Source organism: Oncorhynchus mykiss, chromosome 19, assembly GCF_057628025.1.
Source record: "Oncorhynchus mykiss isolate SJ-2025 chromosome 19, ASM5762802v1, whole genome shotgun sequence".
Taxonomy (NCBI): Eukaryota; Metazoa; Chordata; class Actinopteri; order Salmoniformes; family Salmonidae; genus Oncorhynchus; species Oncorhynchus mykiss.
Window position 1 is genome coordinate 74,817,786 of NC_143040.1, and position 21,373 is coordinate 74,839,158.

General features: G+C 43.1%; 1 protein-coding gene across 18 annotated transcripts in view; it reads left to right on the top strand.

The window, feature by feature from the left end:
- The window catches only part of LOC110498653 (attractin), a 281,518-nt gene that overhangs the window by 197,587 nt on the left and 62,558 nt on the right, over positions 1–21,373 (top strand). For 11 of the 18 annotated variants that reach the window (XM_090211734.1, XM_090211740.1, XM_090211736.1 and 8 more), the window contains exons 24-25: positions 1,212–1,369; positions 11,345–11,406. In XM_090211734.1, the coding sequence (XP_090067860.1) occupies positions 1,212–1,369; positions 11,345–11,406 (220 nt within the window). The remainder of the gene's footprint in view (positions 1–1,211; positions 1,370–11,344; positions 11,407–21,373) is intronic. The other 7 variants (XM_090211735.1, XM_090211743.1, XM_090211738.1 and 4 more) reach the window with 1 other exon arrangement.

The window sequence follows — 21,373 nt, forward strand, 5'->3', positions numbered from 1 at the left end:
TCTGCTCACACTGCTATGCTTTATCTTGGCCAGGTCGCAGTTGCAAATGAGAACTTGTTCTCAACTAGCCTACCTGGTTAAATAAAGGTGAAATAAATAAATTTAAAAAAATACAAAAATCTGCTCTCCAACAGGGCCTGTGGCACAGTCAGGTCGAACAGGAAGGGGATGCCGGCATTCAGATGCAGACAGGGGAGGTGGAGGGGAGTGGAACGGTCAACAGCTGGCAGTAAAGTGGCTTGACAAACGAGACGTTTCATGTCCTCTCCACTGTCCATACAGCAACCATGTCGGCCACAGGGAAGGTGGACCACCTGACGGGAGAGATAAAAATCAAACCAGACTGTGTACTTGACTATAACGTTAAAACGGAGGCAGTGGATAGGGCGGACATGATAAACAGCTTTGTGGAATGCACTCAGAAAACGACCATCGCCGCTGCCCTCAATGTTCACCGCCAACTAACAGATGAATAAGGTCTTTTTTGTATTTGGACGTGCAGTTCACATGAAAATGACAGAAACGATTCATGTAATAAAGGCACTTACTTTTGATAGAAACGCAGCCTGGATTTGAACCAGGGTGTCTGTAGTGACGCCTCTAGCACTGAGACGCTGTGCCTTAGACATCTGCGCCACTTAGGAGTCGTAAGGCCAGGGTACAACACACGCTAATACTTCTCCGAGGCAATTAGCATTGTTTTACAGGGAATATACACAAATATATTGCTCCCTACATACAGTGCGCTACATTAGAAACGACATGCAGAAACTATTATAACGTATTAAGGCACTTACTTTGTTAGAAACTCACACATTTCCAAAGTTAACATTGGTAACGAAAACAAGGACTGCAATGCGGGCAACAGACAGAAAATGTGAACACGTGTGCAGATCCTGTTCTGACAGGACATGAAGCTAATGTCTGACTTGAACTGCACTTGCGAAGTGTTTGGGGAATTTTGTCTGGGTCAGAAATGTCCAAAGAAATGTATTGTCCACAAAAGTAAAAATGACTACTTTGATGTGAATGAATGAGCATGAATGAATGAGCACACCTCAGTTCAAAGTGTTATTAGAAAATAAAAACTTGTTCCAAACTTCTACTAGTGAGTAATTAAGATGGGTTTCTCTCAACCTTGGTGTGATGTGTTGATGATATGTCCACTGAAAAAACGTGTTCTTTCTCTCTCTCCCCCCCTCATCCCAAAGCAGGTACTCAGACAGGCGAGGTGATCCCAATCATCTCCAGGAGTAACATTAAGGAGTTTAAAGACAGTTTCTCCAATGAGAACTTTGACTTCCGCAACAACCCAAACATCACCTTCTTCGTCTATGTCAGCAACTTCACCTGGCCCATCAAGATACAAGTAGGTGACATGAGACACACACCCCCAACCCCACCCCCTCCGATGTGTGGGGGTGTAGAGTGGTGCTCCAGCAGCTAACCTCTAGATGTGTGGGGGTGTAGAGTGGTGCTCCAGCAGCTAACCTCTAGATGTGTGGGGGTGTAGAGTGGTGCTCCAGCAGCTAACCTCTAGATGTGTGGGGGTGTAGAGTGGTGCTCCAGCAGCTAACCTCTAGATGTGTGGGGGTGTAGAGTGATGCTCCAGCAGCTAACCTCTAGATGTGTGGTTTGGTAATGTGGACAGCCTAGCTATCTAATGGTTTGGTAATGTGGACAGCCTAGCTATCTAATGGTTTGGTAATGTGGACAGCCTAGCTATCTAATGGTTTGGTAATGTGGGGAGCCTAGCTATCTAACGGTTTGGTAATGTGGGGAGCCTAGCTATCTAACGGTTTGGTAATGTGGACAGCCTAGCTATCTAACGGTTTGGTAATGTGGGGAGCCTAGCTATCGAACGGTTTGGTAATGTGGACAGCCTAGCTATCTAACGGTTTGGTAATGTGGACAGCCTAGCTATCTAACGGTTTGGTAATGTGGACAGCCTAGCTATCTAATGGTTTGGTAATGTGGACAGCCTAGCTATCTAACGGTTTGGTAATGTGGACAGCCTAGCTATCTAATGGTTTGGTAATGTGGACAGCCTAGCTATAGAATGGTTTGGTAATGTGGGGAGCCTAGCTATAGAATGGTTTGGTAATGTGGGGAGCCTAGCTATCTAACGGTTTGGTAATGTGGGGAGCCTAGCTATCGAACGGTTTGGTAATGTGGGGAGCCTAGCTATCTAACGGTTTGGTAATGTGGACAGCCTAGCTATCTAACGGTTTGGTAATGTGGACAGCCTAGCTATCTAACGGTTTGGTAATGTGGGGAGCCTAGCTATAGAACGGTTTGGTAATGTGGACAGCCTAGCTATCGAACGGTTTGGTAATGTGGGGAGCCTAGCTATCTAACGGTTTGGTAATGTGGACAGCCTAGCTATCTAACGGTTTGGTAATGTGGACAGCCTAGCTATCTAACGGTTTGGTAATGTGGGGAGCCTAGCTATAGAATGGTTTGGTAATGTGGGGAGCCTAGCTATCGAACGGTTTGGTAATGTGGGGAGCCTAGCTATCTAACGGTTTGGTAATGTGGACAGCCTAGCTATCTAACGGTTTGGTAATGTGGACAGCCTAGCTATCTAACGGTTTGGTAATGTGGGGAGCCTAGCTATAGAACGGTTTGGTAATGTGGACAGCCTAGCTATCGAACGGTTTGGTAATGTGGACAGCCTAGCTATCGAACGGTTTGGTAATGTGGACAGCCTAGCTATCTAACAGTTTGGTAATGTGGACAGCCTAGCTATCTAACGGTTTGGTAATGTGGACAGCCTAGCTATCTAACGGTTTGGTAATGTGGACAGCCTAGCTATCTAACGGTTTGGTAATGTGGGGAGCCTAGCTATAGAACGGTTTGGTAACGTGGACAGCCTAGCTATCTAACGGTTTGGTAATGTGGGGAGCCTAGCTATCTAACGGTTTGGTAATGTGGGGAGCCTAGCTATAGAACGGTTTGGTAATGTGGACAGCCTAGCTATCTAATGGTTTGGTAATGTGGGGAGCCTAGCTATAGAACGGTTTGGTAATGTGGACAGCCTAGCTATCTAATGGTTTGGTAATGTGGACAGCCTAGCTATCGAACGGTTTGGTAATGTGGGGAGCCTAGCTATCTAACGGTTTGGTAATGTGGACAGCCTAGCTATCTAACGGTTTGGTAATGTGGACAGCCTAGCTATCTAACGGTTTGGAAATGTGGACAGCCTAGCTATCTAACGGTTTGGTAATGTGGACAGCCTAGCTATAGAACGGTTTGGTAATGTGGGGAGCCTAGCTATCTAACGGTTTGGTAATGTGGACAGCCTAGCTATCTAACGGTTTGGTAATGTGGACAGCCTAGCTATAGAACGGTTTGGTAATGTGGGGAGCCTAGCTATCGAACGGTTTGGTAATGTGGACAGCCTAGCTATCTAACGGTTTGGTAATGTGGACAGCCTAGCTATCTAACGGTTTGGTAATGTGGGGAGCCTAGCTATCTAATGGTTTGGTAATGTGGGGAGCCTAGCTATCTAACGGTTTGGTAATGTGGGGAGCCTAGCTATCTAACGGTTTGGTAATGTGGACAGCCTAGCTATCTAACGGTTTGGTAATGTGGGGAGCCTAGCTATCTAATGGTTTGGTAATGTGGGGAGCCTAGCTATCTAACGGTTTGGTAATGTGGGGAGCCTAGCTATCTAACGGTTTGGTAATGTGGACAGCCTAGCTATCGAACGGTTTGGTAATGTGGGGAGCCTAGCTATCTAACGGTTTGGTAATGTGGGGAGCCTAGCTATCTAACGGTTTGGTAATGTGGACAGCCTAGCTATCGAACGGTTTGGTAATGTGGGGAGCCTAGCTATAGAATGGTTTGGTAATGTGGGGAGCCTAGCTATCTAACGGTTTGGTAATGTGGACAGCCTAGCTATAGAACGGTTTGGTAATGTGGGGAGCCTAGCTATCTAACGGTTTGGTAATGTGGACAGCCTAGCTATCGAACGGTTTGGTAATGTGGACAGCCTAGCTATCTAACGGTTTGGTAATGTGGACAGCCTAGCTATCTAACGGTTTGGTAATGTGGGGAGCCTAGCTATCTAACGGTTTGGTAATATGGGGAGCCTAGCTATCTAACGGTTTGGTAATGTGGGGAGCCTAGCTATCTAATGGTTTGGTAATGTGGACAGCCTAGCTATCGAACGGTTTGGTAATGTGGGGAGCCTAGCTATAGAACGGTTTGGTAATGTGGACAGCCTAGCTATCTAACGGTTTGGTAATGTGGGGAGCCTAGCTATCGAACGGTTTGGTAATGTGGGGAGCCTAGCTATCTAACGGTTTGGTAATGTGGGGAGCCTAGCTATCTAATGGTTTGGTAATGTGGACAGCCTAGCTATCGAACGGTTTGGTAATGTGGGGAGCCTAGCTATCGAACGGTTTGGTAATGTGGGGAGCCTAGCTATCGAACGGTTTGGTAATGTGGGGAGCCTAGCTATCGAACGGTTTGGTAATGTGGGGAGCCTAGCTATAGAACGGTTTGGTAATGTGGGGAGCCTAGCTATCTAACGGTTTGGTAATGTGGACAGCCTAGCTATCGAACGGTTTGGTAATGTGGGGAGCCTAGCTATCTAACGGTTTGGTAATGTGGGGAGCCTAGCTATCTAACGGTTTGGTAATGTGGACAGCCTAGCTATCTAACGGTTTGGTAATGTGGACAGCCTAGCTATCTAACGGTTTGGTAATGTGGACAGCCTAGCTATCGAACGGTTTGGTAATGTGGACAGCCTAGCTATCTAACGGTTTGGTAATGTGGACAGCCTAGCTATCGAACGGTTTGGTAATGTGGACAGCCTAGCTATAGAACGGTTTGGTAATGTGGGGAGCCTAGCTATCTAACGGTTTGGTAATGTGGACAGCCTAGCTATCTAACGGTTTGGTAATGTGGACAGCCTAGCTATCTAACGGTTTGGTAATGTGGACAGCCTAGCTATCTAATGGTTTGGTAATGTGGACAGCCTAGCTATCTAACGGTTTGGTAATGTGGACAGCCTAGCTATCTAACGGTTTGGTAATGTGGACAGCCTAGCTATCGAACGGTTTGGTAATGTGGGGAGCCTAGCTATCTAACGGTTTGGTAATGTGGACAGCCTAGCTATCGAATGGTTTGGTAATGTGGGGAGCCTAGCTATAGAACGGTTTGGTAATGTGGACAGCCTAGCTATCTAACGGTTTGGTAATGTGGGGAGCCTAGCTATCGAACGGTTTGGTAATGTGGGGAGCCTAGCTATCTAACGGTTTGGTAATGTGGGGAGCCTAGCTATCTAACGGTTTGGTAATGTGGGGAGCCTAGCTATCTAACGGTTTGGTAATGTGGGGAGCCTAGCTATCGAACGGTTTGGTAATGTGGGGAGCCTAGCTATCTAACGGTTTGGTAATGTGGACAGCCTAGCTATCTAACGGTTTGGTAATGTGGGGAGCCTAGCTATCTAACGGTTTGGTAATGTGGGGAGCCTAGCTATAGAACGGTTTGGTAATGTGGGGAGCCTAGCTATCTAACGGTTTGGTAATGTGGGGAGCCTAGCTATAGAACGGTTTGGTAATGTGGGGAGCCTAGCTATAGAACGGTTTGGTAATGTGGGGAGCCTAGCTATCTAACGGTTTGGTAATGTGGGGAGCCTAGCTATAGAACGGTTTGGTAATGTGGGGAGCCTAGCTATAGAACGGTTTGGTAATGTGGGGAGCCTAGCTATAGAACGGTTTGGTAATGTGGGGAGCCTAGCTATCTAACGGTTTGGTAATGTGGACAGCCTAGCTATCTAACGGTTTGGTAATGTGGGGAGCCTAGCTATAGAACGGTTTGGTAATGTGGACAGCCTAGCTATCTAACGGTTTGGTAATGTGGACAGCCTAGCTATCGAACGGTTTGGTAATGTGGGGAGCCTAGCTATAGAATGGTTTGGTAATGTGGGGAGCCTAGCTATAGAACGGTTTGGTAATGTGGGGAGCCTAGCTATCGAACGGTTTGGTAATGTGGGGAGCCTAGCTATCGAACGGTTTGGTAATGTGGGGAGCCTAGCTATAGAACGGTTTGGTAATGTGGACAGCCTAGCTATCTAACGGTTTGGTAATGTGGGGAGCCTAGCTATCGAACGGTTTGGTAATGTGGACAGCCTAGCTATCTAACGGTTTGGTAATGTGGGGAGCCTAGCTATCGAACGGTTTGGTAATGTGGGGAGCCTAGCTATAGAACGGTTTGGTAATGTGGACAGCCTAGCTATCGAACGGTTTGGTAATGTGGACAGCCTAGCTATCGAACGGTTTGGTAATGTGGACAGCCTAGCTATCTAACGGTTTGGTAATGTGGGGAGCCTAGCTATCTAACGGTTTGGTAATGTGGACAGCCTAGCTATCGAACGGTTTGGTAATGTGGGGAGCCTAGCTATCTAACGGTTTGGTAATGTGGACAGCCTAGCGGTTTAGACTAGTGGCGTGTTTTTCTACATTGTAGACATGGTGCAACGTTTGGTAGGCTCATGCCATGGTTGTCACATCTAGGGGAAGTGGAATAATAGGCTACAATGACTGCTGCTGATGCTGATGATGATGCTGATGATGATGCTGATGCTCCCCGCAAATGATACGTAACAACGCGCTGAGCTGCACCAATCAAAGCAGTGGAGCGTGATCCAAACCATTCATCTTTCACGATACATTCATTTGACTTGGTGAATACCAGTGTTTTGGACCTAACTTGCTTACCACTTTTTACACGTGGTTTCTTCCTTCACACTCTCCATGATTATGACCTCCTCATAAATATTTAATCAAATTCTTCATTTTATGTATGATTCCCTAGAAACAAGGGTGGGTCAACTTACCCCACTCTCCCCTACACTAATGTAATGAATACTCAGGGAGAAAAAGTTATAGATTCACACGCCGAGCGCGGCAGATGTTTATTAAGTCATCGCAGAAGGCAGGAATCGTGGTCACAGGCCGGCAATGGTCAAACACAGGTAAGCAGTCAAAAACAAACAATACCTCACAACCATACAAACAGAAAGAACTGAACTACATAGGGAGCTGATGAGACCAGGTGAGAAACCAACACAGGTAAAATCAATGAACAAACATTAAATACAGCGCTACGTTCCAGAACACGAAGAAACAGAGCTACGTTCTAGAACACAAAGATACAGGGATACGTTCCAGAACACAAAGATACAGGGATACGTTCCAGAACAAAAGACACAGGGATACATTCCAGAACACAAAGACACAGGGATACGTTCCAGAACACAAAGAAACAAGGCTATGTTCCAGAACACAAAGATACAAGGCTACGTTCCAGAACACAAAGATACAAGGCTACGTTCCAGAACACAAAGATACAAGGCTACGTTCCAGAACACAAAGATACAAGGCTACGTTACAGAACACAAAGATACAAGGCTACGTTCCAGAACACAAAGATACAGGGATACGTTCCAGAACACAAAGATACAGGGATCCGTTCCAGAACACAAATATACAAGGCTACGTTCTAGAACACAAAGATACAGGGATACGTTCCAGAACACAAAGATACAAGGCTACGTTCCAGAACACAAAGATACAGGGATACGTTCCAGAACACAAAGATACAGGGATACGTTCCAGAACACAAAGATACAGGGATACGTTCCAGAACACAAAGATACAAGGCTATGTTCCAGAACGCAAAGATACAGGGATGTGTTCCAGAACACAAAGATACAAGGCTACGTTCCAGAACACAAAGAAACAGAGCTACTTTCTAGAACACAAAGAAACAGAGCTACGTTCTAGAACACAAAGAAACAGAGCTACGTTCTAGAACACAAAGAAACAGAGATATGTTCTAGAACACAAAGCAACAGAGCTACGTTGTAGAACACAAAGCAACAATGCTACGTTCCAGAACACAAAGAAGCAGAGCTACGTCATAGAACACAAAGCAACAGAGCTACGTTCTAGAACACAAAGAAACAGAGCTACGTTCTAGAACACAAAGCAACAGGGCTACGTTCCAGAACACATAGAAACAGTGCTACGTTCCAGAACACATAGAAACAGGGCTACGTTCCAGAACACAAAGAAACAAGGCTACGTTCCAGAACACAAAGATACCGGGATACATTCCAGAACACAAAGATACAAGGCTACGATCCAGAACACAAAGATACAAGGCTACGATTCAGAACACAAAGATACAGGGATACGTTCCAGAACACAAAGATACAGGGATACATTCCAGAACACGAAGACACAGGGATACGTTCCTGAACACGAAGACACAGGGATACGTTCCAGAACACAAATAAACAAGGCTACGTTCCAGAACACAAAGAAACAAGGCTACGTTGCAGAACACAAAGATACAAGGCTACGTTCCAGAAAACAAAGATACAGGGATACGTTCCAGAACACAAAGATACAGGGATACGTTCCAGAACACAAAGCTACAAGGCTACGATCCAGAACACAAAGATACAGGGATACGTTCCAGAACACAAAGATACAGGGATACGTTCTAGAACACAAAGATACAGGGATACGTTCCAGAACACAAAGATACAGGGATACGTTCCAGAACACAAAGATACAGGGATACGTTCCAGAACACAAAGATACAGGGATACGTTCCAGAACACAAAGATACAGGGATACGTTCCAGAACACAAAGATACAGGGATACGTTCCAGAACACAAAGATACAGGGATACGTTCCAGAACACAAAGATACAGGGATACGTTCCAGAACACAAAGATACAGGGATACGTTCCAGAACACAAAGACACAGGGATACGTTCCAGAACACAGACACATGGATACGTTCCAGAACACAAAGAAACAAGGCTACGTTCCAGAACACAAAGAAACAAGGCTACGTTGCAGAACACAAAGATACATGGCTACGTTCCAGAACACAAAGATACAAGGCTACGTTCCAGAACACAAAGATACAAGGCTACGATCCAGAACACAAAGATACAGGGATACGTTCCAGAACACAAAGATACAGGGATACGTTCTAGAACACAAAGATACAGGGATACGTTCCAGAACACAAAGATACAGGGATACGTTCCAGAACACAAAGATACAGGGATACGTTCCAGAACACAAAGATACAAGGCTACGTTCCAGAACACAAAGATACAGGGCTACGTTCCAGAACACAAAGATACAGGGATACGTTCCAGAACACAAAGATACAGGGATACGTTCCAGAACACAAAGATACAGGGATACGTTCCAGAACACAAAGACACAGGGATACGTTCCAGAACACAGACACATGGATACGTTCCAGAACACAAAGAAACAAGGCTACGTTCCAGAACACAAAGAAACAAGGCTACGTTGCAGAACACAAAGATACAAGGCTACGTTCCAGAACACAAGAATACATGGCTACGTTCCAGAACACAAAGATACAAGGCTATGTTCCAGAACACAAAGATACAAGGCTACGATCCAGAACACAAAGATACAGGGATACGTTCCAGAACACAAAGATACAGGGATACGTTCTAGAACACAAAGATACAGGGATACGTTCCAGAACACAAAGATACAGGGCTACGTTCCAGAACACAAAGATACAGGGATACGTTCCAGAACACAAAGATACAGGGATACGTTCCAGAACACAAAGATACAGGGATACGTTCCAGAACACAAAGAAACAAGAACACAAGGTTTACTAAGAAAAGAAAAGCAGAACCTTACAGCTAAATTGTATTAGTGGAGTGCCTTTGTTACAACTATGAAACAAAAAGCATTTGAACACGGTAACAGCTTCTTTTTACATTGACAAAAAAAATAAAAATAGCCGAATCACCAAGGTGCACTGTTAAATGATGAAAACATCAGTGCCTAACCCTCATCATAAGCACCAAGTGTACTTGATTATTAGTGAAAATCAGCACAAAAGCAATAGCATTTCAATTTAGTACAGGCTTAACTGAATCAACAACAGAGACAGAATACAATATGTAATGTTATTATATAGTCAGAGGAACGGAAGCTTGTGAGTGAGTTGCTAATGTTATTATTTATTATATATTTTTTACTTTTTACCCCTTTTTCACCACAATTTCAAGATATCCAATTGGTAATTAGTCTTGTCCCATTGTTGCAACTCCCCTACCGACTCAGAGAGGCGAAGGTCTAGAGCCGTGCGTCCTCCAAAACACGACCCTGCCAAGCCACACTGTTTCTTGACACACTGCTCTCTTAAACCGGAAGCCAGCCACATACCAACGTGTCGGAGGAAACACAGTCAAGCTGGCGACCGAAGTCAGCTTCCAGGCGCCCGGCCCGCCACAAGGACCAATTTTGCGCCCCGTCACGGGTCTCCCGGTCACTGCCGGAAGGGATCGAACCCGGGTCTGTAGTGCGATAATCAGCCCGTAGCATTGTCATGTCCTTGTTCTATCTGACGGTCCCCTCCTGTCTCAGTGTGTCATGTGGTGGTGGCAGCGTGCACCTGCTCAGTGTGCATCGTTCTGGCTATTTTGCGCTTAAGCCTTGGAGGTGTAGGTTCCGTCTGAGACTCAGAATCAGAAGAACGATCGTCAGAGATGTGACAATTCATTGATTGGGTTTAGTGGATTGATATAATATCATTTAGAGGTTAGAATCAGAATAGATCAATTCAAAAGATTGGCCCTGTTCTTCATTCACAACCGATGATGACAGAATTCTGCATCGTTCGCTTCTCATCGACTCTGCAACTCACCCATTCAATCCCTACCGCTCCATCATTACTTTATTTATGTCATTTCTTGCGTGTGTGAAATGATGTTTGGTATAGTTATAGTGATTATCAACTGGGCACGGCACCATCAACTACTTTGGGAGAAGGCCCTACTGTCGGGAAAATGAGGGGCAACGGGGGTATACCATTCCAGAAATGACATGCCCTCCTAAAACTGGTTCTGACTCCAGTTGTGTTTGTGATATTGAGATTCTAACACTGATATTATGTTATATAGACTGATTTAGGAAAGACGGAGGGGGCATGACTTTCAAAAGGGCAGAGTAATACCAGTCTTTCTCTCTGTCTCTGTCTTTCTCGCTGTCTGTCTCTTAACCCGTCTCTGTCAACCTGTCTGTCAGCCTGTCTGTCTTTCTCTCTGTCTGTCTGCCTGTCTGTCTTTCTCTCTGTCTGTTAACATGTCTGTCTGTCTGCCTGTCTGTCTTTCTCTCTGTCTGTTAACATATCTGTCTGCCTGTCTGTCTCTTTCTCTCTATGTTAACCTGTCTGTTTACTTGTCTCTCCTCTCCTCAGATTACCTTTTTGTCTGTTAACCTGTCTGTGTCTGAACATGTCTGTCTCTCTCCTCAGATTGCCTTCTCTCAGCACAGTAACTTCATGGATCTGGTGCAGTTCTTCGTCACATTCTTCAGGTGAGCGGCGCCTCTTCCTCCTCATTTCTTCCTCCTCCTGTTCATTATCCTCTTCCTCATCCTTCTCCTCTTCAGATATTCAGATTACAAAGTTAACATTTTCCTAATATAACTTTCAGATATTTTAATACCTGATCAATTAGTCTTCTAATTAATGAGTTATTCTTTACCTCACGTTAGTCTCATTCCAAACGTGGTAAATTGTTGGTTATTTGCACGAACCCAGTCTTCACTATGAATCATCCATACATCAATTGGGTTAATATTTTATTTACTAACTAACTAAATAATCACGGAAATGCATAAACAAACAGTAGATATGGTTACAAGGAAATGATAGGGGAATGTGCCCTAGTGGGCTAAACCGGCATGGCGGCTTGGTGGACAAAAGGGAAGTGGGGGTCGACTGAGATAAAAGACACTAGAAAGTTGATAATTATGACAATTGAAATGCTAATCCTTTGCACATGAATGCTCACTCATTCATATATATTTACGCTCAGTGTGTCGTCGTGATCTCTGTTGGAAAGTTTGTTTCTGTTGGAGAGTTTGTCCTCTCTCTCTCTCTCTCGCTCTCTCTCTCAATTCAATTCAAGGGGCTTTATTGGCATGGGAAACATGTTAACATTGCCAAAGCAAGTGAGGTAGATAATATACAAAAGTGAAATAAACAATCAAATTAACAGTAAACAATACCTACACTAACTAGCCCTGTTCATCTGTTACAGTAGTCTCCCTACACTAACTAGCCCCGTTCATCTGTTACAGTTGTCAACCTACACTAACTAGCCCCGTTCATCTGTTACAGTTGTCAACCTACACTAACTAGCCCCATTCATCTATTACAGTAGTCAACCTACACTAACTAGCCCCATTCATCTATTACAGTTGTCCCCCTACACTAACTAGCCCCATTCATCTATTACAGTAGTCAACCTACACTAACTAGCCCCATTCATCTATTACAGTAGTCAACCTACACTAACTAGCCCCATTCATCTATTACAGTTGTCCCCCTACACTAACTAGCCCCATTCATCTATTACAATAGTCAACCTACACTAACTAGCCCCGTTCATCTATTACAGTAGTCAACCTACACTATTACAGTTGTCCCCCTACACTAACTAGCCCCATTCATCTATTACAGTAGTCAACCTACACTAACTAGCCCCATTCATCTGTTATAGTAGTCAACCTACACTAACTAGCCCCGCAGCCCAGTAGTCAACCTACACTATTACAGTTGTCCCCCTACACTAACTAGCCCCATTCATCTATTACAGTAGTCAACCTACACTAACTAGCCCCATTCATCTGTTACAGTAGTCAACCTACACTAAATAGCCCCATTCATCTATTACAGTAGTCAACCTACACTAACTAGCCCCATTAATCTATTACAGTTGTCCCCCTACACTAACTAGCCCCATTCATCTATTACAGTAGTCAACCTACACTAACTAGCCCCATTCATCTATTACAGTTGTCCCCCTACACTAACTAGCCCCATAAATCTATTACAGTAGTCAACTTACACTAACTAGCCCCATTCATCTTTTACAGTAAGTCAACCTACACTAACTAGCCCCGTTCATCTATTACTGTAGTCAACCTACACTAACTAGCCCCATTCATCTATTACAGTAGTCAACCTACACTAACTAGCCCCATTCATCTATTACAGTTGTCCCCCTACACTAACTAGCCCCATTCATCTATTACAGTAGTCAACCTACACTAACTCGCCCTGTTCATCTATTACAGTAGTCAACTTATGCTAACTAGCCCCATTCATCTATTACAGTAGTCAACTTATACTAACTAGTCCCATTCATCTATTACAGTAGTCAACCTACACTATCTAGCCCCATTCATCTATTACAGTTGTCCCCCATTTGGCCCCGTTCATCTATTACAGTAGTCAACCTACACTAACTAGCCCCATTCATCTGTTACAGTAAGTCAACCTACACTAACTAGCCCCATTCATCTGTTACAGTAGTCAACCTACACTAACTAGCCCCATTCATCTATTACTGTAGTCAACCTACACTAACTAGCCCCATTCATCTATTACAATAGTCAACCTACACTAACTAGCCCCGTTCATCTATTACAGTAGTCAACCTACACTAACTAGCCCCATTCATCTATTACAGTTGTCCCCCTACACTAACTAGCCCTGTTCATCTATTACAGTAGTCAACCTACACTAACTAGCCCCATTCATCTATTACAGTTGTCCCCCTACACTAACTAGCCCTGTTCATCTATTACAGTAGTCAATCTACACTAACTAGCCCCATTCATCTATTACAGTAGTCAACCTACACTAACTAGCCCCGTTCATCTATTACAGTAGTCAACCTACACTAACTAGCCCCATTCATCTATTACAGTAGTCAACCTACACAAACTAGCCCCATTCATCTATTACAGTAGTCAACCTACACTAACTAGCCCTATTCATCAATTACAGTTGTCCCCCTACACTAACTAGCCCCATTCATCTATTACAGTAGTCAACCTACACTAACTCGCCCTGTTCATCTATTACAGTAGTCAACTTATGCTAACTAGCCCCATTCATCTATTACAGTAGTCAACTTATACTAACTAGTCCCATTCATCTATTACAGTAGTCAACCTACACTATCTAGCCCCATTCATCTATTACAGTTGTCAACCTACACTAACTAGCCCTATTCATCTATTACAGTAGTCTCCCTACACAAACTAGCCCCGTTCATCTATTACTGTAGTCAACCTACACTAACTAGCCCCATTCATCTATTACAATAGTCAACCTACACTAACTAGCCCCGTTCATCTATTACTGTAGTCAACCTACACTAACTAGCCCCATTCATCTATTACTGTAGTCAACCTACACTAACTAGCCCCATTCATCTATTACAATAGTCAACCTACACTAACTAGCCCCGTTCATCTATTACTGTAGTCAACCTACACTAACTAGCCCCATTCATCTATTACTGTAGTCAACTTACACTAACTAGCCCCATTCATCTTTTACAGTAAGTCAACCTACACTAACTAGCCCCGTTCATCTATTACTGTAGTCAACCTACACTAACTAGCCCCATTCATCTATTACAGTAGTCAACCTACACTAACTAGCCCCATTCATCTATTACAGTAGTCAACCTACACTAACTAGCCCCATTCATCTATTACAGTTGTCCCCCTACACTAACTAGCCCCATTCATCTATTACAGTAGTCAACCTACACTAACTAGCCCTGTTCATCTATTACAGTAGTCAACCTACACTAACTAGCCCCATTCATCTATTACAGTTGTCCCCCTACACTAACTAGCCCTGTTCATATATTACAGTAGTCAACCTACACTAACTAGCCCTGTTCATCTATTACAGTAGTCAACTTATGCTAACTAGCCCCATTCATCTATTACAGTAGTCAACTTATACTAACTAGTCCCATTCATCTATTACAGTTGTCCCCCTACACTAACGAGCCCTGTTCATCTATTACAGTAGTCAACCTACACTAACTAGCCCTGTTCATCTATTACAGTAGTCAACCTACACTAACTAACCCCATTCATCTATTACAGTTGTCCCCCTACACTAACTAGCCCTGTTCATCTATTACAGTAGTCAACCTACACTAACTAGCCCCATTCATCTATTACAGTTGTCCCCCTACACTAACTAGCCCTGTTCATCTATTACAGTAGTCAATCTACACTAACTAGCCCCATTCATCTGTTACAGTAGTACACCTACACTAACTAGCCCCATTCATCTGTTACAGTAGTCAACCTACACTAACTAGCCCCATTCATCTATTACAGTTGTCCCCCTACACTAACTAGCCCTGTTCATCTATTACAGTAGTCAATCTACACTAACTAGCCCCATTCATCTATTACAGTAGTCAACCTACACTAACTAGCCCCGTTCATCTATTACAGTAGTCAACCTACACTAACTAGCCCCATTCATCTATTACAGTAGGCCCCCTACACTAACTAGCCCCATTCATCTATTACAGTAGTCAACCTACACTAACTAGCCCCATTCATCTATTACAGTAGTCAACCTACACTAACTAGCCCTATTCATCTATTACAGTAGTCTCCCTACACAAACTAGCCCCGTTCATCTATTACAGTATTCAACCTACACTAACTAGCCCCATTCATCTGTTACAGTAAGTCTTCCTACACTAACTAGCCCCATTAATCTGTTACAGTAGTCAACCTACACTAACTAGCCCCATTCATCTATTACTGTAGTCAACCTACACTAACTAGCCCCATTCATCTATTACAATAGTCAACCTACACTAACTAGCCCCATTCATCTATTACTGTAGTCAACCTACACTAACTAGCCCCATTCATCTATTACAATAGTCAACCTACACTAACTAGCCCCATTCATCTATTACAGTAGTCAACCTACACTAACTAGCCCTATTCATCTATTACAGTAGTCTCCCTACACAAACTAGCCCCGTTCATATATTACAGTAGTCAACCTACACTAACTAGCCCTGTTCATCTATTACAGTAGTCAACCTACACTAACTAACCCCATTCATCTATTACAGTAGTCAACCTACACTAACTAACCCCATTCATCTATTACAGTTGTCCCCCTACACTAACTAGCCCTGTTCATCTATTACAGTAGTCAACCTACACTAACTAGCCCCATTCATCTATTACAGTTGTCCCCCTACACTAACTAGCCCTGTTCATCTATTACAGTAGTCAATCTACACTAACTAGCCCCATTCATCTGTTACAGTAGTACACCTACACTAACTAGCCCCATTCATCTGTTACAGTAAGTCAACCTACACTAACTAGCCCCATTCATCTGTTACAGTAGTCAACCTACACTAACTAGCCCCATTCATCAATTACAGTTGTCCCCCTACACTAACTAGCCCTATTCATCTATTACAGTAGTCTCCCTACACAAACTAGCCCCGTTCATCTATTACAGTATTCAACCTACACTAACTAGCCCCATTCATCTGTTACAGTAAGTCTTCCTACACTAACTTGCCCCATTCATCTGTTACAGTAGTCAACCTACACTAACTAGCCCCATTCATCTATTACTGTAGTCAACCTACACTAACTAGCCCCATTCATCTATTACAATAGTCAACCTACACTAACTAGCCCCATTCATCTATTACTGTAGTCAACCTACACTAACTAGCCCCATTCATCTATTACAATAGTCAACCTACACTAACTAGCCCCATTCATCTATTACAGTAGTCAACCTACACTAACTAGCCCTATTCATCTATTACAGTAGTCTCCCTACACAAACTAGCCCCGTTCATCTATTACAGTAGTCAACCTACACTAACTAACCCCATTCATCTATTACAGTTGTCCCCCTACACTAACTAGCCCTGTTCATCTATTACAGTAGTCAACCTACACTAACTAGCCCCATTCATCTATTACAGTTGTCCCCCTACACTAACTAGCCCTGTTCATCTATTACAGTAGTCAATCTACACTAACTAGCCCCATTCATCTGTTACAGTAGTACACCTACACTAACTAGCCCCATTCATCTGTTACAGTAAGTCAACCTACACTAACTAGCCCCATTCATCTGTTACAGTAGTCAACCTACACTAACTAGCCCCATTCATCAATTACAGTTGTCCCCCTACACTAACTAGCCCTGTTCATCTATTACAGTAGTCAATCTACACTAACTAGCCCCATTCATCTATTACAGTAGTCAACCTACACTAACTAGCCCCGTTCATCTATTACAGTAGTCAACCTACACTAACTAGCCCCATTCATCTATTACAGTAGGCCCCCTACACTAACTAGCCCCATTCATCTATTACAGTAGTCAACCTACACTAACTAGCCCCATTCATCTATTACAGTAGTCAATCTACACTAACTAGCCCCATTCATCTATTACAGTAGTCAACCTACACTAACTAGCCCTATTCATCTATTACAGTAGTCTCCCTACACAAACTAGCCCCGTTCATCTATTACAGTATTCAACCTACACTAACTAGCCCCATTCATCTGTTACAGTAAGTCAACCTACACTAACTAGCCCCATTCATCTGTTACAGTAGTCAACCTACACTAACTAGCCCCATTCATCTATTACTGTAGTCAACCTACACTAACTAGCCCCATTCATCTATTACAATAGTCAACCTACACTAACTAGCCCCATTCATCTATTACTGTAGTCAACCTACACTAACTAGCCCCATTCATCTATTACAATAGTCAACCTACACTAACTAGCCCCATTCATCTATTACAGTAGTCAACCTACACTAACTAGCCCCGTTCATCTATTACAGTAGTCAACCTACACTAACTAGCCCCATTCATCTATTACAGTAGTCAACCTACACTAACTAGCCCCATTCATCTATTACAGTAGTCAACCTACACTAACTAGCCCTATTCATCTATTACAGTAGTCTCCCTACACAAACTAGCCCCGTTCATCTATTACAGTAGTCAACCTACACTAACTAGCCCCATTCATCTGTTACAAATAAGTCAACCTACACTAACTATTCCCATTCATCTGTTACAGTAGTCAACCTACACTAACTAGCCCCATTCATCTGTTACAGTAGTCAACCTACACTAACTAGCCCCATTCATCTATTACTGTAGTCAACCTACACTAACTAGCCCCATTCATCTATTACAATAGTCAACCTACACTAACTAGCCCCGTTCATCTATTACAGTAGTCAACCTACACTAACTAGCCCCATTAATCTATTACAGTTGTCCCCCTACACTAACTAGCCCCGTTCATCTATTACAGTAGTCAACCTACACTAACTAGCCCCATTCATCTATTACAGTAGGCCCCCTACACTAACTAGCCCCATTCATCTATTACAGTTGTCCCCCTACACTAACTAGCCCCATTCATCTATTACAGTAGTCAACTTACACTAACTAGCCCCATTCAGCTTTTACAGTAAGTCAACCTACACTAACTAGCCCCGTTCATCTATTACTGTAGTCAACCTACACTAACTAGCCCCATTCATCTATTACAGTAGTCAACCTACACTAACTAGCCCCATTCATCTATTACAGTAGTCAACCTACACTAACTAGCCCCATTCATCTATTACAGTTGTCCCCCTACACTAACTAGCCCCATTCATCTATTACAGTAGTCAACCTACACTAACTAACCCTGTTCATCTATTACAGTAGTCAACCTACACTAACTAGCCCCATTCATCTATTACAGTTGTCCCCCTACACTAACTAGCCCTGTTCATCTATTACAGTAGTCAACTTATGCTAACTAGCCCCATTCATCTATTACAGTAGTCAACTTATACTAACTAGTCCCATTCATCTATTACAGTTGTCCCCCTACACTAACGAGCCCTGTTCATCTATTACAGTAGTCAACCTACACTAACTAGCCCTGTTCATCTATTACAGTAGTCAACCTACACTAACTAACCCCATTCATCTATTACAGTTGTCCCCCTACACTAACTAGCCCTGTTCATCTATTACAGTCGTCAACCTACACTAACTAGCCCCATTCATCTATTACAGTTGTCCCCCTACACTAACTAGCCCTGTTCATCTATTACAGTAGTCAATCTAAACTAACTAGCCCCATTCATCTGTTACAGTAGTACACCTACACTAACTAGCCCCATTCATCTGTTACAGTAAGTCAACCTACACTAACTAGCCCCATTCATCTGTTACAGTTGTCCCCCTACACTAACTAGCCCTGTTCATCTATTACAGTAGTCAATCTACACTAACTAGCCCCATTAATCTATTACAGTAGTCAACCTACACTAACTAGCCCCGTTCATCTATTACAGTAGTCAACCTACACTAACTAGCCCCATTCATCTATTACAGTAGGCCCCCTACACTAACTAGCCCCATTCATCTATTACAGTAGTCAACCTACACTAACTAGCCCTATTCATCTATTACAGTAGTCTCCCTACACAAACTAGCCCCGTTCATCTATTACAGTATTCAACCTACACTAACTAGCCCCATTCATCTGTTACAGTAAGTCAACCTACACTAACTAGCCCCATTCATCTGTTACAGTAGTCAACCTACACTAACTAGCCCCATCTATTACTGTAGTCAACCTACACTAACTAGCCCCATTCATCTATTACAATAGTCAACCTACACTAACTAGCCCCGTTCATCTATTACAGTAGTCAACCTACACTAACTAGCCCCATTCATCTATTACAGTAGTCAATCTACACTAACTAGCCCCATTCATCTATTACAGTAGTCAACCTACACTAACTAGCCCCATTCATCTGTTACAGTAAGTCAACCTACACTAACTAGCCCCATTCATCTGTTACAGTAGTCAACCTACACTAACTAGCCCCATTCATCTGTTACAGTAGTCAACCTACACTAACTAGCCCCATTCATCTATTACTGTAGTCAACCTACACTAACTAGCCCCATTCATCTATTACAATAGTCAACCTACACTAACTAGCCCCGTTCATCTATTACAGTAGTCAATCTACACTAACTAGCCCCATTCATCTGTTACAGTAGTACACCTACACTAACTAGCCCCATTCATCTGTTACAGTAAGTCAACCTACACTAACTAGCCCCATTCATCTGTTACAGTAGTCAACCTACACTAACTAGCCCCATTCATCTATTACAGTTGTCCCCCTACACTAACTAGCCCTGTTCATCTATTACAGTAGTCAGTCTACACTAACTAGCCCCATTCATCTATTACAGTAGTCAACCTACACTAACTAGCCCCGTTCATCTATTACAGTAGTCAACCTACACTAACTAGCCCCATTCATCTATTACAGTAGGCCCCCTACACTAACTAGCCCCATTCATCTATTACAGTAGTCAACCTACACTAACTAGCCCCATTCATCTATTACAGTAGTCAACCTACACTAACTAGCCCTATTCATCTATTACAGTAGTCTCCCTACACAAACTAGCCCCGTTCATCTATTACAGTATTCAACCTACACTAACTAGCCCCATTCATCTGTTACAGTAAGTCTTCCTACACTAACTAGCCCCATTCATCTATTACAGTAGTCAACCTACACTAACTAGCCCCATTCATCTATTACTGTAGTCAACCTACACTAACTAGCCCCATTCATCTATTACAATAGTCAACCTACACTAACTAGCCCCATTCATCTATTACTGTAGTCAACCTACACTAACTAGCCCCATTCATCTATTACAATAGTCAACCTACACTAACTAGCCCCATTCATCTATTACAGTAGTCAACCTACACTAACTAGCCCTATTCATCTATTACAGTAGTCTCCCTACACAAACTAGCCCCGTTCATCTATTACAGTAGTCAACCTACACTAACTAGCCCTGTTCATCTATTACAGTAGTCAACCTACACTAACTAACCCCATTCATCTATTACAGTTGTCCCCCTACACTAACTAGCCCTGTTCATCTATTACAGTAGTCAACCTACACTAACTAGCCCCATTCATCTATTACAGTTGTCCCCCTACACTAACTAGCCCTGTTCATCTATTACAGTAGTCAATCTACACTAACTAGCCCCATTCATCTGTTACAGTAGTACACCTACACTAACTAGCCCCATTCATCTGTTACAGTAAGTCAACCTACACTAACTAGCCCCATTCATCTGTTACAGTAGTCAACCTACACTAACTAGCCCCATTCATCAATTACAGTTGTCCCCCTACACTAACTAGCCCTATTCATCTGTTACAGTAGTCTCCCTACACAAACTAGCCCCGTTCATCTATTACAGTATTCAACCTACACTAACTAGCCCCATTCATCTGTTACAGTAAGTCTTCCTACACTAACTAGCCCCATTCATCTGTTACAGTAGTCAACCTACACTAACTAGCCCCATTCATCT